At 46.1% G+C, this 14855-nt stretch overlaps 1 protein-coding gene across 6 annotated transcripts in view; it reads left to right on the forward strand.

Moving 5' to 3' along the window:
* GARNL3 (GTPase activating Rap/RanGAP domain like 3) overlaps positions 1-14855 on the forward strand; it is a 110914-nt gene that overhangs the window by 75815 nt on the left and 20244 nt on the right. For all 6 annotated transcript variants that reach the window (XM_081896379.1, XM_081896384.1, XM_081896381.1 and 3 more), the window contains 9 exons: positions 1785-1893; positions 3210-3255; positions 4759-4865; positions 5747-5862; positions 7414-7518; positions 12337-12411; positions 13145-13256; positions 13847-13945; positions 14730-14843. In XM_081896379.1, the coding sequence (XP_081752505.1) occupies positions 1785-1893; positions 3210-3255; positions 4759-4865; positions 5747-5862; positions 7414-7518; positions 12337-12411; positions 13145-13256; positions 13847-13945; positions 14730-14843 (883 nt within the window). The remainder of the gene's footprint in view (positions 1-1784; positions 1894-3209; positions 3256-4758; positions 4866-5746; positions 5863-7413; positions 7519-12336; positions 12412-13144; positions 13257-13846; positions 13946-14729; positions 14844-14855) is intronic.

The raw sequence follows: 14855 nt of genomic DNA on the forward strand, positions 1-14855 counted from the left end.
GGATGGCAAGGGGTTTGGTGACCCAAAATAACTGGGTGTGCTTAAGCAGCAGAGGGACGCAGGTGGCGCTGTGGGTTAAAGCCTCAGTGCCTAGGACTTGCCGATCGAAAGGTCGAAAGGTCGGCGGTTCGAATCCCTGCGGCGGGGTGCGCTCCCGCTGCTCGGTCCCAGCGCCTGCCAACCTAGCAGTTCGAAAGCACCTCCGGGTGCAAGTAGATAAATAGGGACCGCTTACCAGCGGGAAGGTAAACGGCGTTTCCGTGTGCGGCTCTGGCTCGCCAGAGCAGCGATGTCACGCTGGCCACGTGACCCGGAAGTGTCTCCGGACAGCGCTGGCCCCTGGCCTTTTAAGTGAGATGGGCGCACAACCCCAGAGTCTGTCAAGACTGGCCCGTATGGGCAGGGGTGCCTTTACCTTTACCTTAAGCAGCAGAAGAGGAGGTTAAGGGGGGAGACAGGCCACATTCACAGCATGCACATTAAAGCACTTTGGACAACCACTAACTGAAGTTAGTTAAGTGTACTGAGAGTTGATAGGAGACCCCTGTTTCCCTCCCAGAGGTACAATTCCCAGAGTGGTTCAACAATAAATCCCTTTCCACAGAAAAGTCTGGAAATCTTAGCTGCGTAGAAGGAATAGGGGTTTCGTAACAATTCTCAGCACCCTTTACAAGTTTCAGCTCCTAGAGTTCTTTGGGGGCTCCCAGAATTCCATGACTGTTTAAAGTGGTATCATAGTTCTCTAAAAGTGTGGTGTGGATGTAGCCCCTTCAAATATCTGAAGGGGCATCCTTGTTATCTGGTAGCTCCAGATAGGAAGAGTATGACCAACAGGTGGAAGCTCCCAGGAATACTGGTGGCTGTTGCCTATTGGGACTGGCAGGGCAGAAGGCAGGGAGGCCAACCGTAGACAGAGCCAGGGCTAATGGCAGGCAGAGCCAACTAATTCTAGTTTGTCCCCATCCACCTCCTCCCTGCTGAGTTCTATAAGGAGCAGCACTGAAACGGAGGAGGAGGTTAATTAGTGCCACTCCTCTGGACTGGTTGTAAATGGGGGGGGGTGGCTGGCTGGGAGAAAACTATTGTTGGTGAAGCAGGGCTCCTTTCGCCTTAGTGGGCCTCTGCCAGAAAAGCAGGTTTTCGTTAAACGTTAGAAGAAACCTCCTTATGGCAAGAGCTGTCTGACAGTGGGGGAGGCTGGTCCAGGCGGGGGTGGCTTCTCCTTCTCTGGAAGTATTTAAATCAGAGGCTGGAACTTCATCCTGCAGTGCAGCCCTCCCTGGAGGGTTAGACTGGATTACATCCAAGGTCCTTTCCAGGCCTGTGGCCCAAATCTTAAGATAAGTTGGCTATTTCCCCATCTCTTCTTCCCTTCAGCATTTCCCACCCCCAAACTCCAAACATACCCAGTTCTCTTCAACCATTCCTCAGAGCCAACTAACCAAGTTCCAACAGCCATCAAGGCTATGTTTTCTCCCCCACTGCCCTTCTGGATTCTATAAAGGAGGAGGGCCTTCCTTCTGAAAGACAGTTCATGGGGCAAATCTCCTGAGCCTCCCAGATCACGTTGTTACAAGTTAGAAGATTGCATTTCACTCACTGTTCAAAGGCGTTGAAAACATGAACTGTCAGAGCTGGCAAGTTGAACCAAAAGATTTCCTTCTTTTGGTCCATTTCAAATTGAACATGAGACTCATGTGAATATTTTACAGAGGACTTAGTGGGGGTTGTTTTACACAGGTTTCATGAAGCCATGAACATCTCTTTTTTGTTGTTGTTTACAGGTGGAAAGGAAACGGCATATCGGGAATGACATTGTCACCATTGTGTTCCAAGAAGGAGAAGAATCCTCTCCAGCCTTTAAGCCATCCATGATCCGCTCCCACTTTACACGTATCTTTCGCCACTACCTTTCCACTTCCTTAATTTTGTAAAATCAACTTGTTTTCCTTTTTTTCGGATTTAACTAAGGAGCTCAGCTCCACTCATGGGTCAGGGCTTCTGAGCATGTTGGAATATATTTTCCAAGCTTAAATATTCACAGGCCTGAGTTTCTTAGGGTCTCGATGCACACATGATATTTGACTATGTTTTGTATTACATATGCAAACTAGAAGTGTGCAGATTTCAGGGTCTTTTCTCCTAGAAATTGAAGGCTGCTGCAAAATTAGAATTAAAGAATTCTGAGCCCAGTAATTTGTTTGGGCTTGTACGCAATTAAGTTATACGCAGAACAGACTCACTGAAATTATTGGAGCTAAGTTGGTCATGTACATGAATTTCAATAGGCCTAACTTTGGATACATAAGAAAAGTCCTGCTGGATCAGGCCATCCTGTTTTCCTAGTGACCAACCAGATGCCTGTAGGAAACTTGCAAGCCCTATGCGCTCCTGCAGTTTCCAGCAACTGGTATTTAGAGACATACTGCCTTCAGCTATGGAGGCAGAGCATACAACCCTTTGAGTACCAGAAATGAATGGAACCCATGGTTCTTCCACGCATAAATCCACTTCTGGTTATCACCAAGCTTAATCGGGGTTAAGGCAACAAACCACAGTTAAGCATTGACCACATTTGCATCCCACAATGAGCCAGAACTGCTGATTTATCACAGTTTAGTACGAATGAGCAATGTGCTGGGGCATGCTTCCTGATCATTTCTGCTTCACCCCTCCCTTCCCCTAGCCTTGACTCCCCATCATCTCCAACCCGGAGATCATAATTTGCTGCTCCTTCACAAGCTTCAAAAATAAACCAGCAACAAACGATGGCTTAAAGTTGGCTAGCAATCGTGACTTGGGAGAAAGGAACCACAAACCCTGGTTTCGATATAACAGGAAGCCATGGCACCATGGATTATTTATTCTGCCTGTGCCTGGGAAGGAGTGAAGTGGGAATGATCAGCAGTATGTATCAGCATACTACTCATTCATGGTGTACTGTGATGAGCCAAAAACCCTGGCTTAGCATGTGTGGACATTCTCTCTGCATCGGGTATTGCTGCTTTTCCAACAGTATGAACTGCCTTGTGGTTCCTGTGATGAAAAGATATTCCAATATGTTCCTGTGCATGGTCTTTTAGTTCCCCCCGCTTTCCCTCCCCTCCTTGTTATTTATTTCAACACAAATGGGGGGGAGCATTATCAAAAAACAAGTGGTTTCCATTTGCGTGGGAGTAATGGATTGAGATCCTTAACTGATGCTGCAGATATTTTTGCCTTAGTGAGATATAATACGCAAAGTGATAGTTACAGGTGGGTGTCAACTGCAGACAAACCGTTCATTTCGTTAATTTGATATGACATGTTATGACTTTAGCTTTATGTAATATTGGTGAAAATTCACAGGGAGAGGGGAAGTCTGAGACTAAAAAGCACAAGCGTAATTTTATTGAAGAGAAAAGAAGGAAGAAACCTCAATGTGCTCATGTTTCAGGCTTACAGACTCTCCCAGGGGTGTGTGGACATGGGGTCCCTTCTCAGACCTATTTTGAATGTCAGGAACATGTAAAGTAGGAAGAGAAGTTGTTTCTGAGAATGTACAGAGTGCATTTTGGTTGTGACCAGCTAACAGCAGCCTGCATTATCTATGGGCTCCTTTGTGAGGAAGGACAGGATATAAACTGAATTCAAGAGGGCCCCCTCTGCTGATATTAACACCCAAGAGAGTCTGTAGGGAAAATTGAATGGATGAAAGGTAAGCCCTAACTGTAGAATTACCTCCCCACAGAGGTGTATCTGGCACATTTCATTGCATAGCTTTTGTTGTATGTTGAAAGTGTTTCTTTCCCCTGGCCTTCGACAACTGAGGTGTATGCCTTTAGAACATGGGTAGGCTAACTAAGGCCCGGGGGCCGGATCTGGCCCAATCGCCTTCTCATTCTGGCCTGCGGACGGTCCGGGAATCAGCGTGTTTTTACATGATTAGAATGTGTCCTTTTATTTAAAATGCATCTCTGGGTTATTTGTGGGGCCTGCCTGATGTTTTTACATGAGTAGAATGTGTGCTTTTATTTAAAATGCATCTCGGGGTTATTTGTGGGGCATAGGAATTTGTTCACTTTTTTTGTTCTTCAAAATATAGCCTGGCCCCCCACAAGGTATGAGGAGCAGTGGACCAGCCCCCTGCTGAAAAAGTTTGCTGACCCCTGCTTTAGAACCTACCATATTCATCTGAATAAAATCAGTTTAAATAAATTGCAAGCCTGTTTTTTATATTGTTGTAACCTGTCCTGGGACCTTATGTTGAAAGGCAGGCAAGAAATCCAATTAGTAATGATGATGATGAAAATAATAATGAAGCCTATGGTTTTAGTGCTTTAGTGCTGCAATAACTTGGGAAAGAACCCCATTGAACTTCTGAGTAGATGTGCCTAGGATTGCACAGTAAATCTCCTCCCCAAGTATAACAAAGCTGCCCCCCACACCCCAAGTATGTATGTATGTAATTGCATTATTTCCCATTCATCTCTTTGTCTTATATTATACGTCCCCTTCTCTCTTTTGGCTTCCTTGCTGTTGAAGTTAGACTGTAAGCTCCTTGTGGGTAGAGACTTCTTACTTTCCTTCTGTGCCAGAAGTATCCACATAGCACTGTAATCTGATTACTATTACGTCACACCCAAAGTGTCTCTACACCTTGCTAGAAGTGCTTGGAGAGGGGTTGAGTTGAATTTTACGAATTTTTGGTTAGAGGCATGTAGCATTTGGAATAAAACCATGTCCTGCCCCAAATATCTGATGTGCCCTTTTCCCTAGGCTGAAAATCTTTTCGGAAGAAAGCGTACCTCTCTTTGGGCCTCCTCTTCCATCCCCACCAGTGTTTACGGACCACCAAGAATTCAGGGACTTCTTGCTGGTGAAATGTAAGCTGGATACGCCATTTTCAGATCAAAGAGGTCCTTGTATTAAGGCATTTAGACAGCCATCCTGGACACATTTAGGAACATAGGAAGCTGCCTTACACCACATCAGACCACATCTATCTCAGTAGTGCCTATTCTGACTTGCAGTGGCTCCCTGCGGTTTCGGGCAGGAAATATTTCCCAGCTCTCCCTGGAGATGCCAGGGATTGAACCTGGTACCCTTTGCACTGCACTGCTAAGCTGCAGCCCTTCCCACGTAGAATCATAGAATTGTAGAGTTGGAAGGACCCCGCAGGTCATCTAGTCCAACCCCCGGCAGTGCAGGAATCCCAAAGCTCAGTTCCCTATCCAGTTTGAAAGGACTTTGCTTAGCTTTGCAAATGTGCTAGAATAAACCCCCTTTGACACAGTGGAGCATAATTATCAGGGCCAAACTGAATATGACTTTTCATAAGAACATTTTTTTTAAAAAAAACAACAACAACCCAACAATAATCTTTAATACAGTGGACGCCCGCGTTGCGAACATGATCCGTGCGGGATGCACGTTCGCAACCCCCAGCGTTCGCAACCCACGTCTGCACATGCACCGGTTGCGATTCGGCGCTTCTGCGCATGCGCAAAGCGCGATTTAGCACTTCTGTGCATGCGCGACCACCAAAACCCGGAAGTAACCCGTTCTGGTACTTCTGGGTTTCGGTGGTCCACAACCCGAAAAAACGCAACCTGAAGTGGCTGTAACCCAAGGTATGACTGTTGTTACAAAATGCCCAAAATGTTCTAAGTGCAGTACATATAGGAGCCCAGCCTCTGTGTCATAGTACATAACATGGTCTGCATGGTATGTGACATGTCTTCTTTCTCTTTCCGTTGCCTTACAGTAATCAATGGGGAGAAAGCCACCTTGGAAACTCCGACATTTGCTCAGAAGCGGCAGCGTACTTTGGACATGCTGATCCGCTCTTTATACCAGGACCTCATGCCTGACATGCACAAGGTAAGCTCTGCCTCTTCTGTGGAACCTCAAAAAAAGATTCTTGTGAAAGATGCAGAGGGCTGATCCAATGCCTCTGCCTTTCTTCTTTTTATGCCTGGGACTGGGATCTATGCAGTGCCCGCTCCCTCTCTCCCCATGCTTTCAAGAGCATAGACCTATCATGATTTCTTTATTTTCGTCATGCTGGCATACGAGAAAACTTTGGGAGCCAGCATTTAAATTCATGGTTGAAATTCATAACTTGCATAGGAATTTCACTTGAGGTTTTTTATCTGTGGTGTGCATAAGAAGAGCTTGTTCTGATATTGGAACGAAGGGACCAGGGCCGTCTTTAGCAGATGTGGGTGCAAATATCCGCCCAGCACCCCCAAATTACCATGGATAGTGTTGGGGTGGCCGTAGCTGTGCACTGCCAGCCATGGGGGGGGTGCAACTCTCCCGCATGCCACTGCGGGAGAGCGATCCTCGCAGAGGCTTGGGAGTGATGTGGAAGGAGATGTCAGGAGTTCAACCTACACTCGAGTAGGACCCTGGCAGAGACACATGCCTGACTGGCATGTTCCATCCCTCCTGGAGTTTGCACAGTTGCTGCTGTCTGTTACACAACTGCGCAAACTCTGCGGATCCCTTAGTGTGGCGGTGTTGGTTGGCATCAGTTGCTGTGATGTTTGGGCTGAAGAAAGCTTATGAAGCTCCTGAACGATCGACCAGGAGGGAGGGAGCACGCCAGTTGGGCATGTGTCTCTGCCAGAGTCCTACTCAAGTATAGGCTGAACTCCTGACAGGAGAGCGCAGCTTCCCTTCCAAGCCTCCTCAGAAGGAGAGCGATCCCCACAGAGGCTTGGGAGGGAAGCTGTGTGCCTGCCAGCCTTATGGTTGTTGGGGCGCAGCTGGCGGGCGTGCAGGGAAAGGGGTGGCCGCCGGCAAAGCTGCACAGCTCGCACACTTGCTGGGGCGCCCTGAGAGGCCGGTGCCCTGCTGCGACGCACCACTAAGCCCTAGGATCTGGAAGGGACATAAGAAGCTGCCTTAAAATGAGTCAGACCCATTGGTCTGTCTGGCTATGTATTGTCGACACTGATTGGCAGCAGCTCTCCAGAGTTTTAGGCCTACTAGGAGATGGCAGGGAAGGGCTGTAGTTAGCAGTGGGGCTTATTGTCTGCATGAAGAAGGTCCTGGGTTCAGTCCCCAATATCTTGCCTTAAAAGGATCACGTAGCAAGTAATAGGAAAGACTCTATGCCAGAAACCCTGGAAAGCAGCTGCCAGTCAGAGCAAGTGGATAGACAAAAATATATAACATCTCCTGGTGTTCTTAATGTTCAGAAAACATTCATGTGGTGCAGTCTTCCTTTCGGAAGACAGTATAGGCTTCCTCAGACTGTACGGCTTTGGAACACAGGTGAGAGATTCATGTCTGAACACCTCCCTATGTCAAGAAAGCCCTTCCAAATGGAAAACTATCATGTTGCACAGAATTAAATTTAAAAACGCCCCCAGGATGACAGACAATTCAGTAAAACTCTGTTGTTGTCGTTTTGCTTTTGTTTAGAACATGCTGAACAGGAGATCCTTCAGTGATGTCTTACCTGAGTCCCCAAAATCAGCCCGGAAGAAAGAGGAGGCCCGACAAGCTGAATTTGTCCGTCTTGGCCAGGTGTGTTTACTGAGTATTTGGGATTTGTGTTTCACTGTGGCCACTTGAGGTCTTTGATCAGCTAAACAGGCTGGGCAGTGCAATATGCACCAGTGAACTGCCTCTGACTCTCACACATCCAGGCTGTGAACACAACACACACTGCTTCACAGAGTTACAGTTACCAACACCCTTAGCGAACTACAATTCCCAGGATTCTTGGGGGGGGAGAAATGTGCTTCAAATGTATGGTGTGTGGACACAGCCTCCCTACGTTTCTCTCTTTCTGTTCATTTCTTTCTCATAGGATGTGTATAGAATTTATTTTGTATTTTTTTAAAAAGATTTTTTATTAAAAGATTTTCAAATATACATTTCCACATTAAAATCTTTCATTATACCAATACAATCAGTGACTTTCCTCCTTCCCCTTCCAAGACTCCTTTAATTTAGCCACAACTCCTGCATATTCTTGTGTATCCATTTAGTTCGATTTCTCCCCCTTTTTATATCCCTTTTAGATATGTTATACTCAGTCCATTTTGGGACTATCAAGATCCACGCCACCCTTCTATATAGTGAGAAGGTGGGGAGGGGTATTACTCAGAAGGGTGGTGGGAATGGGTGATTGGCAGATAGCTGTGATGAGCCTGTTGACGACTCTTAACGACTGCAATAGGTCTTACAGGAAAAAGCAAGGGGTGAGAAGGTGAAAAATGGCTTTGTCATGTATAATGAGATAAGAATCCAATGTCTTTGTTCAGACCAGATCTCTCCTTGGTTTTAAGTTTGGTGATAAGTTGCAATTCAGCAGCTTCTCTTTCCAGTCTATTTCTGAAATTCCTTTGTAGTAAAACAGCTACTTTGAGATCTTGTATAGAATGTCCTGGGAGATTGAAGTGTTCTCCTACTGGTTTCTCTGTCTTGTGATTCCTGATGTCCGATTTATGTCCGTTTATCCTTGGCGTAAGGTCTGGCCTGTTTGTCCAATATAGAGAGCTGAAGGAAACTGTTGGCATTTGATGGCATACACAATGTTAGACGATGAGCAATTAAATAGTCCCGAGATGCTATGTGTGATGTTGTTGGGGCCAGTAATGGTGTTGTCCGGGTGTATGTGGCAGCAAAGTTGGCATCTGGGTTTATTGCAGGCTCTGGTGCCAGTGTCCGTGTTAGGTCTGGTTGTAGTATTATTGTGGGTTAGGAGTTGTTTAAGATTGGGTAGCTGTCTGTAGGCAATGAAAGGTCTTCCTCCCAGAGCTTGAGAAAGAGAACTGTCATTGTCCAGGAGAGGTTGTAGATCTCTGATGATGTGTTGTACTGTTTTAACTTGGGAGCTGTATGTGATGACTAGAGGTGTTCTGTTATTTTCTTTTTTGGGTCTGTCTTGCAGCAAGTTCTCTCTGGGTATCAGTCTGGCTTTTTCTGACACCTGGGTACCTCCGTCTAAACCATTCCTAACAGGAATGCCTCTGGGTTTTGGGGGAATGTTATTTTAAAATAGAATTTATTTTGGCAGCACCTAAGTATAATAAACCAGCAGTGGTTTTTCAGCCTGAGCGCCACATTCCCTTCTGAACAACTTTCCAAGTACCACATGACAGTGGTGGGCGGAGCCAGAGGCTAAAATGGGTGGAATAACCACTGTAACCTTTACCTTTGCACAGTACTATAGCTTCTCCACACACCCCGTTGCATCTTCCATCCTGACAAGCAAGAGACATACTTATCAGAATTCAGTGACACTTTATAACCAGGGGAAAGCATGCTAGGCATGAAGGAAGGCCGATGAAGTATGTAGCCTGGGGAGAGTTACAAGGGAGAGATAGAGAAGCCCAGAGGGCCACATTTAGCTCCTGGGCCTGAGGTTCTCCTGTAGTAAATAAGCAAATAACAACTTTCAAAAGCACCCCACAGCCCTGAATAAGTTGCCAACTCTCAATAAGCTGTAGGAAACAGAATGGGACCCTTGTCAGGATTATTCTTCAGGGTGATTGAGAGCTTTTGTTGATCATACTCAAAGAAGAGACATTGAAATCAACATACTTGATGCCATTAATTTAACAGGATATCCCTTGAAAGACCCCAGTCCAGAGCAGTTTGTAAATATAGGCGTGCCCTGCAGGGGGGAGATTCCCCCTCTAAAAACTGATGCCACAGCAAAAGCTGCTTTTGAAATGTGTTGTTTCTTTGTGTGTTTACAAGACACTTTACAAAATAAATTCTCTAGACACTGTACAAATAAAAGGGGATAGAACAGAACAATAAAACTGCTACAATGAAAAGACAATAAGCTCTGGGGGCAGGTAAAAAGCCAGAACAGTAAAATACCATGTGCAGCACAGAACTTAAACAGCCATTAGATACAGAGAAAGAAAAGAAAAAAGCCAGCCAGCTATGTCACCAGATCTTAAATGGCCTGGGAGAGCAGCAAATGATAACATGATACTTCCGGAGATGAGAGTTTACACTAAATTGGAGACATTGAAAGGGGATTTGACCCGATTCATGGAAGGCAAGGCTACGAATGGCTGCTATCCTTGATGGCTATGTTCTGCCCCCACAGTTGCTCTGCAGTTGCACATCAGAGCTCCTTTGCAAAGGCATCTGGTTGGGCAGTGTGAGAACAGGATGCTAGTGTAGTGGGCCACTGGCCTAATCCAGCAGGCTCTTCTTATGTTCATAATAATCAAAACTGGCTTTAGGTTTGAGGGGGTCTTTGGCAAAGTTCACATTAGTGCCCCTCATCCCCAGGTTGGAGGTTTTCCTGACAGAGCATCACTCCAGAACACCTGGGGGGGGGGCTTTATGTGGTGGTTTTCAACTGCCTGGCATGGTGGGCCCAAGGCAGGTGCTGAGTACCTTTGGGTCCTGTCAGGGTACTAGGACCCCTGCAGCTGTCCATGGGTGCTGGGTGCTGTTCTCCATCAACAGAGGTGGTGATGCTTCTGAACATCCGTTGCAGGAAACAGCAGGAGGGTTGTGTTCTTGCACTCAGGTTGTGCTTGTGGGCTTCCTGGGGGGCGGATCTCATTGCCCAGTATGAGAACAGGATACTGGACTAGAGAGGCTATTGGCCTAATCCAGCAGGTCTCTTGCGTTAATATGACACCAGACCTGCTCCCAGGCTCTTGACTGCAATTATATTTGCATCAGCCCTCTGTGGTGCTTTGCATCTTTATTTTCACAGCTTTGAAGAAAACCCTGAAAAACGTGCAACACATTCTGTCAACGCCAAATTGATTTCCTCTCACCCTTGGGAAAAAAAACACCAACAAATTAGCACACCAAATGTTCGAGAGAGGGAGAATATTACGTCAGGCGTACTAATAGAAATGAGAGCAAAATCCTGTTCAACAAAGGCAGCGGCATCAAGTCCAAATTGCAAGCAAGGGCAATTAACAGGGGATCAGTTGTAAAGAAAACCAGGTTGAAACAGGAAGGAATTAGCAGGCTCTGAGAGCTCACTGGCTTCTCCTTTGCAGAGGGAAGGAGAAAACACAGTGTCTGGGGATCAAATAGAAAGTGGGTCAAAAAAGATCTGGACTTGGGTAGCCCTTTGTGGCCGCAGTTTGGTAGCCCTCTTTACAGTGTGAAAGGAAGCAGCTTGCAAGTTCACAGTATCAGGAGAGGCCCTTCAACAGATAATGAGGCTCTGACTTTGATAAGCAAGATTATAGTGTTTCTTGTGGAGCAGTCAAGTACCCTCTTAGCAGATTTGCCAAATATGTCATTTCGTGAAGTGTATCATTGTGTTCTTCCCAGAACCGCTGTACCTTTTACATGCTGAGATGGTTGCCATGGTGGTCTGGTGGGACTTTGTGCCCAGGACAGCATGAGATGTATTTGTCACAATAAGTATAATTAATTCATGGGATTTGCCTCCACGAGGTGTGCTGGTGGCCACTGGCTTTGATAGCTTTAAGCAAATTGTGGATGATTTTGATGATGGCTGTTAGCCATGATGGCAAGATTGAGCATGTGTGGTCAGAGGCAGGCTGTCTTTGAATACCAGAAACTAGGGATATGCAGAAAGGGAGAGTTGTTGCCTTCATACTTGTAGAGGGCATCAAAACAAAACATCCAAAAATGGAGATGTCCCCAACACACCACGGAAACAGGTAAATTGTCAGTCCCAGTCCGCTTTGATCAAAGACTCTGATCAATATCAGAGTATTGATTGGGAAGGGGGGACATACTGCTTTGTTTTCAGTCAGTGCATGTCCTATAACTTTCTGCTGAAATCATACAACTTTTAATACCACAAATATTTTGGTTTATTTTTTGCCCTCCTTTCATTGTGCCATAGGGCAGGAGTGCTCCTCTAGATAGCAATAATGTGGTAACATTGGGGAAGCATTGCGCTACAGCCAATAAAGCAGAATGCCGTGTGGATGGTCCAATATAAACCAGTGATTAATGTGTTATCATTACGTAATTGACATGTTGTTGAATACACCTGTGGGGGGTGGGAACCAGCCTAGATGTTCCTTACGGCCATCCTTGTGCAGTGGAAGAGTGTTTCTTCACTGTACCATGCAGATAACACATGTGAAACAGGCACTCCATATGGAGGCCGGCATGTAAGTAAATCAGTCTTTACAGTCTCACGTCCTCTCACCACCACAAACTTTATAAAGGAAGGGGTCATAGCTCACTTGGTGAAGGCAAAATAAGTCTCTGGCATTCTAGTTAGTGGGATCTGCAGTAGAGAGGCAGTAGAGACAGGGAATCACCTGAGACCCATGAGAGCTACTGCCAGTCAAGACCGACTCCATATAAGGCAGATTTATATGTTCATATTTTCTCTCTCTCTCTCGTATGTGTCTTTTTTTTAAGGCACTCAAACTCAAAACCATTGTGAGAGGCGATGCCCCAGCTATTCTGGCTTCCACAAGCCTCTGTAAAAAGGAGGTGAGTGAATGCTTTACAGGTAAATCTTCGGGGGAGGATAGGAGGTGAGTTGGCTCAAGAGCCTGGATTGGTTTCTGATTGCTGTGGATAATAGGTTTAGAAGCAAAAGGTAAAAAGGTAAAGGTACCCCTGCCCGTACGGGCCAGTCTTGACAGACTCTGGGGTTGTGCGCCCATCTCACTTAAGAGGCCAGGGGCCAGCGCTGTCCGGAGACACTTCCGGGTCACATGGCCAGTGTGACATCGCTGCTCTGGCGAGCCAGAGCCGCACACGGAAACGCCGTTTACCTTCCCGCTGGTAAGCGGTCCCTATTTATCTACTTGCACCCGGAGGTGCTTTCGAACTGCTAGGTTGGCAGGCGCTGGGACCGAGCAGCGGGAGCGCACCCCGCAGCAGGGATTCGAACCGCCGACCTTTCGATCAGCAAGTCCTAGGCGCTGAGGCTTTAACCCACAGCAAACCACAGTGTAAAATAGAGGTTTTTAAAATATATAAATATGCATGATTGAGACAGGTCACATAAGTTACATTTTATTTTCATTTTTATTATTCTTAGCATGGGGTACACCCAGCCTTGGCGTTTTTTATCCTCAGCTAACTAAGGGATTTCTGCTTCCCCAAGGAATGCAAAGCAACCTCTCGAACTCACCTCTGTAGATCACTATGTTTTGACTCTAGTGCTTAGCACCTTTCCCTGTTATGCTCACCAGTTCACGGTTCTCTTGTTCCACAGCCCTGGGAGTCCCAGTGCTTCTGCAGCAATTTCCCTCATGATGTTTTCTGCGCCGATTCCTGGGGCCAGTCACTGCTCATCTCTACAGATGTTGGTGTCCTCCTCTTAGATGGTTGGTGGATGACCCTGTGATTGTTAGCGTGTGCTGACCTGGTTGCCTTACATTCCCCTACTCCCAATTGATTTCTATAATGTAGCTTATGTGGGGCTTCCTTCATATCTGGCCTGAAAGCTGCTAGTGAGGCCAGAGTCCTCACAGGAGCAGGCTGCTGGTTATATGTTACCACTCTGCTGAGAGGGTTGCACTGGTTGTCAATTTGCCACCAAGCCAGGTTCTAGGTACTTGGGTTAATTCACAGAGCCCTAAATCACTTTGGCCCAAAGTATTAATGACCGTCTGATCCCTTATGCTCCACCTCCATCACTAAGATCTTCTGATGAGTTCTCCATGCCCCTGACATTCGGTTTGCCCTTGCTGAACATTGAGCCTTTAGGTTTGGCAGGCCCTGCCCTGTGGAGCAGCCTGCCAGTAGAGGTTTAGCAGGAATAATCTCTGCCTCCTTTTAGAGGGCACATACAATGGTGCTATTTAGAAAGGCCTTTGAAATCTGAATATTATTGTAACCAGCCAATATATATGGATTTCCCCTTGATGTTTTGATCTGAGCCTTGACACAGAGTTTCTTGAATTTTTCCTTCCAGATGGGCAGCCTCCCATCCCAGTGTTTGATAAAACTTTACAGATCAAACAGATGCATGTATTGGAAACTCTGGACCTTCTCATTACTAGAGCGGACAAAGGTAAGGCACGTAAGCCTGTCTGGGAAGAAATGTCATTTCCCTGGGCAAGCTTGTGATAGAAGCATATCTGCCTGGCTGGAGGTATTTGAGCTTAAGCTGGATCTTCCACGATCCTGCATTTATTTTGTATGATATTGTATCTACTGTTTTAACCTTCTGTAAGCCCTTTGAATGCAAAACTATATCTTGTGTCCAATCCCTGGATGCTGGGATTTGTTGAAGAAAGACAGCTCAATGGAATGTCCTGGATTGCGTGGGACTGTGGCCTGCAGTAGACAACAAAACAAACCATGACTGCCTTTGGTGCATGACACTTCAGAAACAACCCACAGCCTCCCTCCTTTTAGCTGTCTCCTACCTTTCATTACTCAAGAGGGCTGGCTCTTCCATCTTCACCCTGCGGGTGCATTCTGCATACCAGCCTTCAGTTATTGTGTGTGTGTGTGTGTGTGTGTGTGTATTCCTCCCAAAAAATTACGCTAAAAAAGCAATGTTAAAAACAAGGATAGAACAACCTAAAATATACAAGTGTTTTGTCTAATTTATTTTTATCCCCTAGCATCAGGTGTTCAGCATTAGACTGCTTCTGAACTTGGAAGTTCCATATATCCAGTGTGACCAGTCATTGCGGGTAGATCTCTCTTGCAGGATCTGCCCCAGCTATCTTGATGTTGACCAGCAGGAGATATTCCCTGCACCACATAACAGATTACTATGTGTGTGTGTGTTTTAAAGAAACATTTGTGCCTGTAACATGTCTATTTGTGTGTCTCCCACCTGACAGGGAAGGACGCTCGCCTCCTGGTCTTCCGACTGAGTGCCGTACGGAAAGGCATGGAATCCAAGCAAGCCAGAAGCAAGTGTGACTGCCGAGAGAACAAACTGGAGAAAACAAAAGGTGCTTATGGCA

Source organism: Podarcis melisellensis (assembly GCF_964234715.1).
Source record: "Podarcis melisellensis genome assembly, chromosome: Z".
NCBI classification, from domain to species: Eukaryota; Metazoa; Chordata; class Lepidosauria; order Squamata; family Lacertidae; genus Podarcis; species Podarcis melisellensis.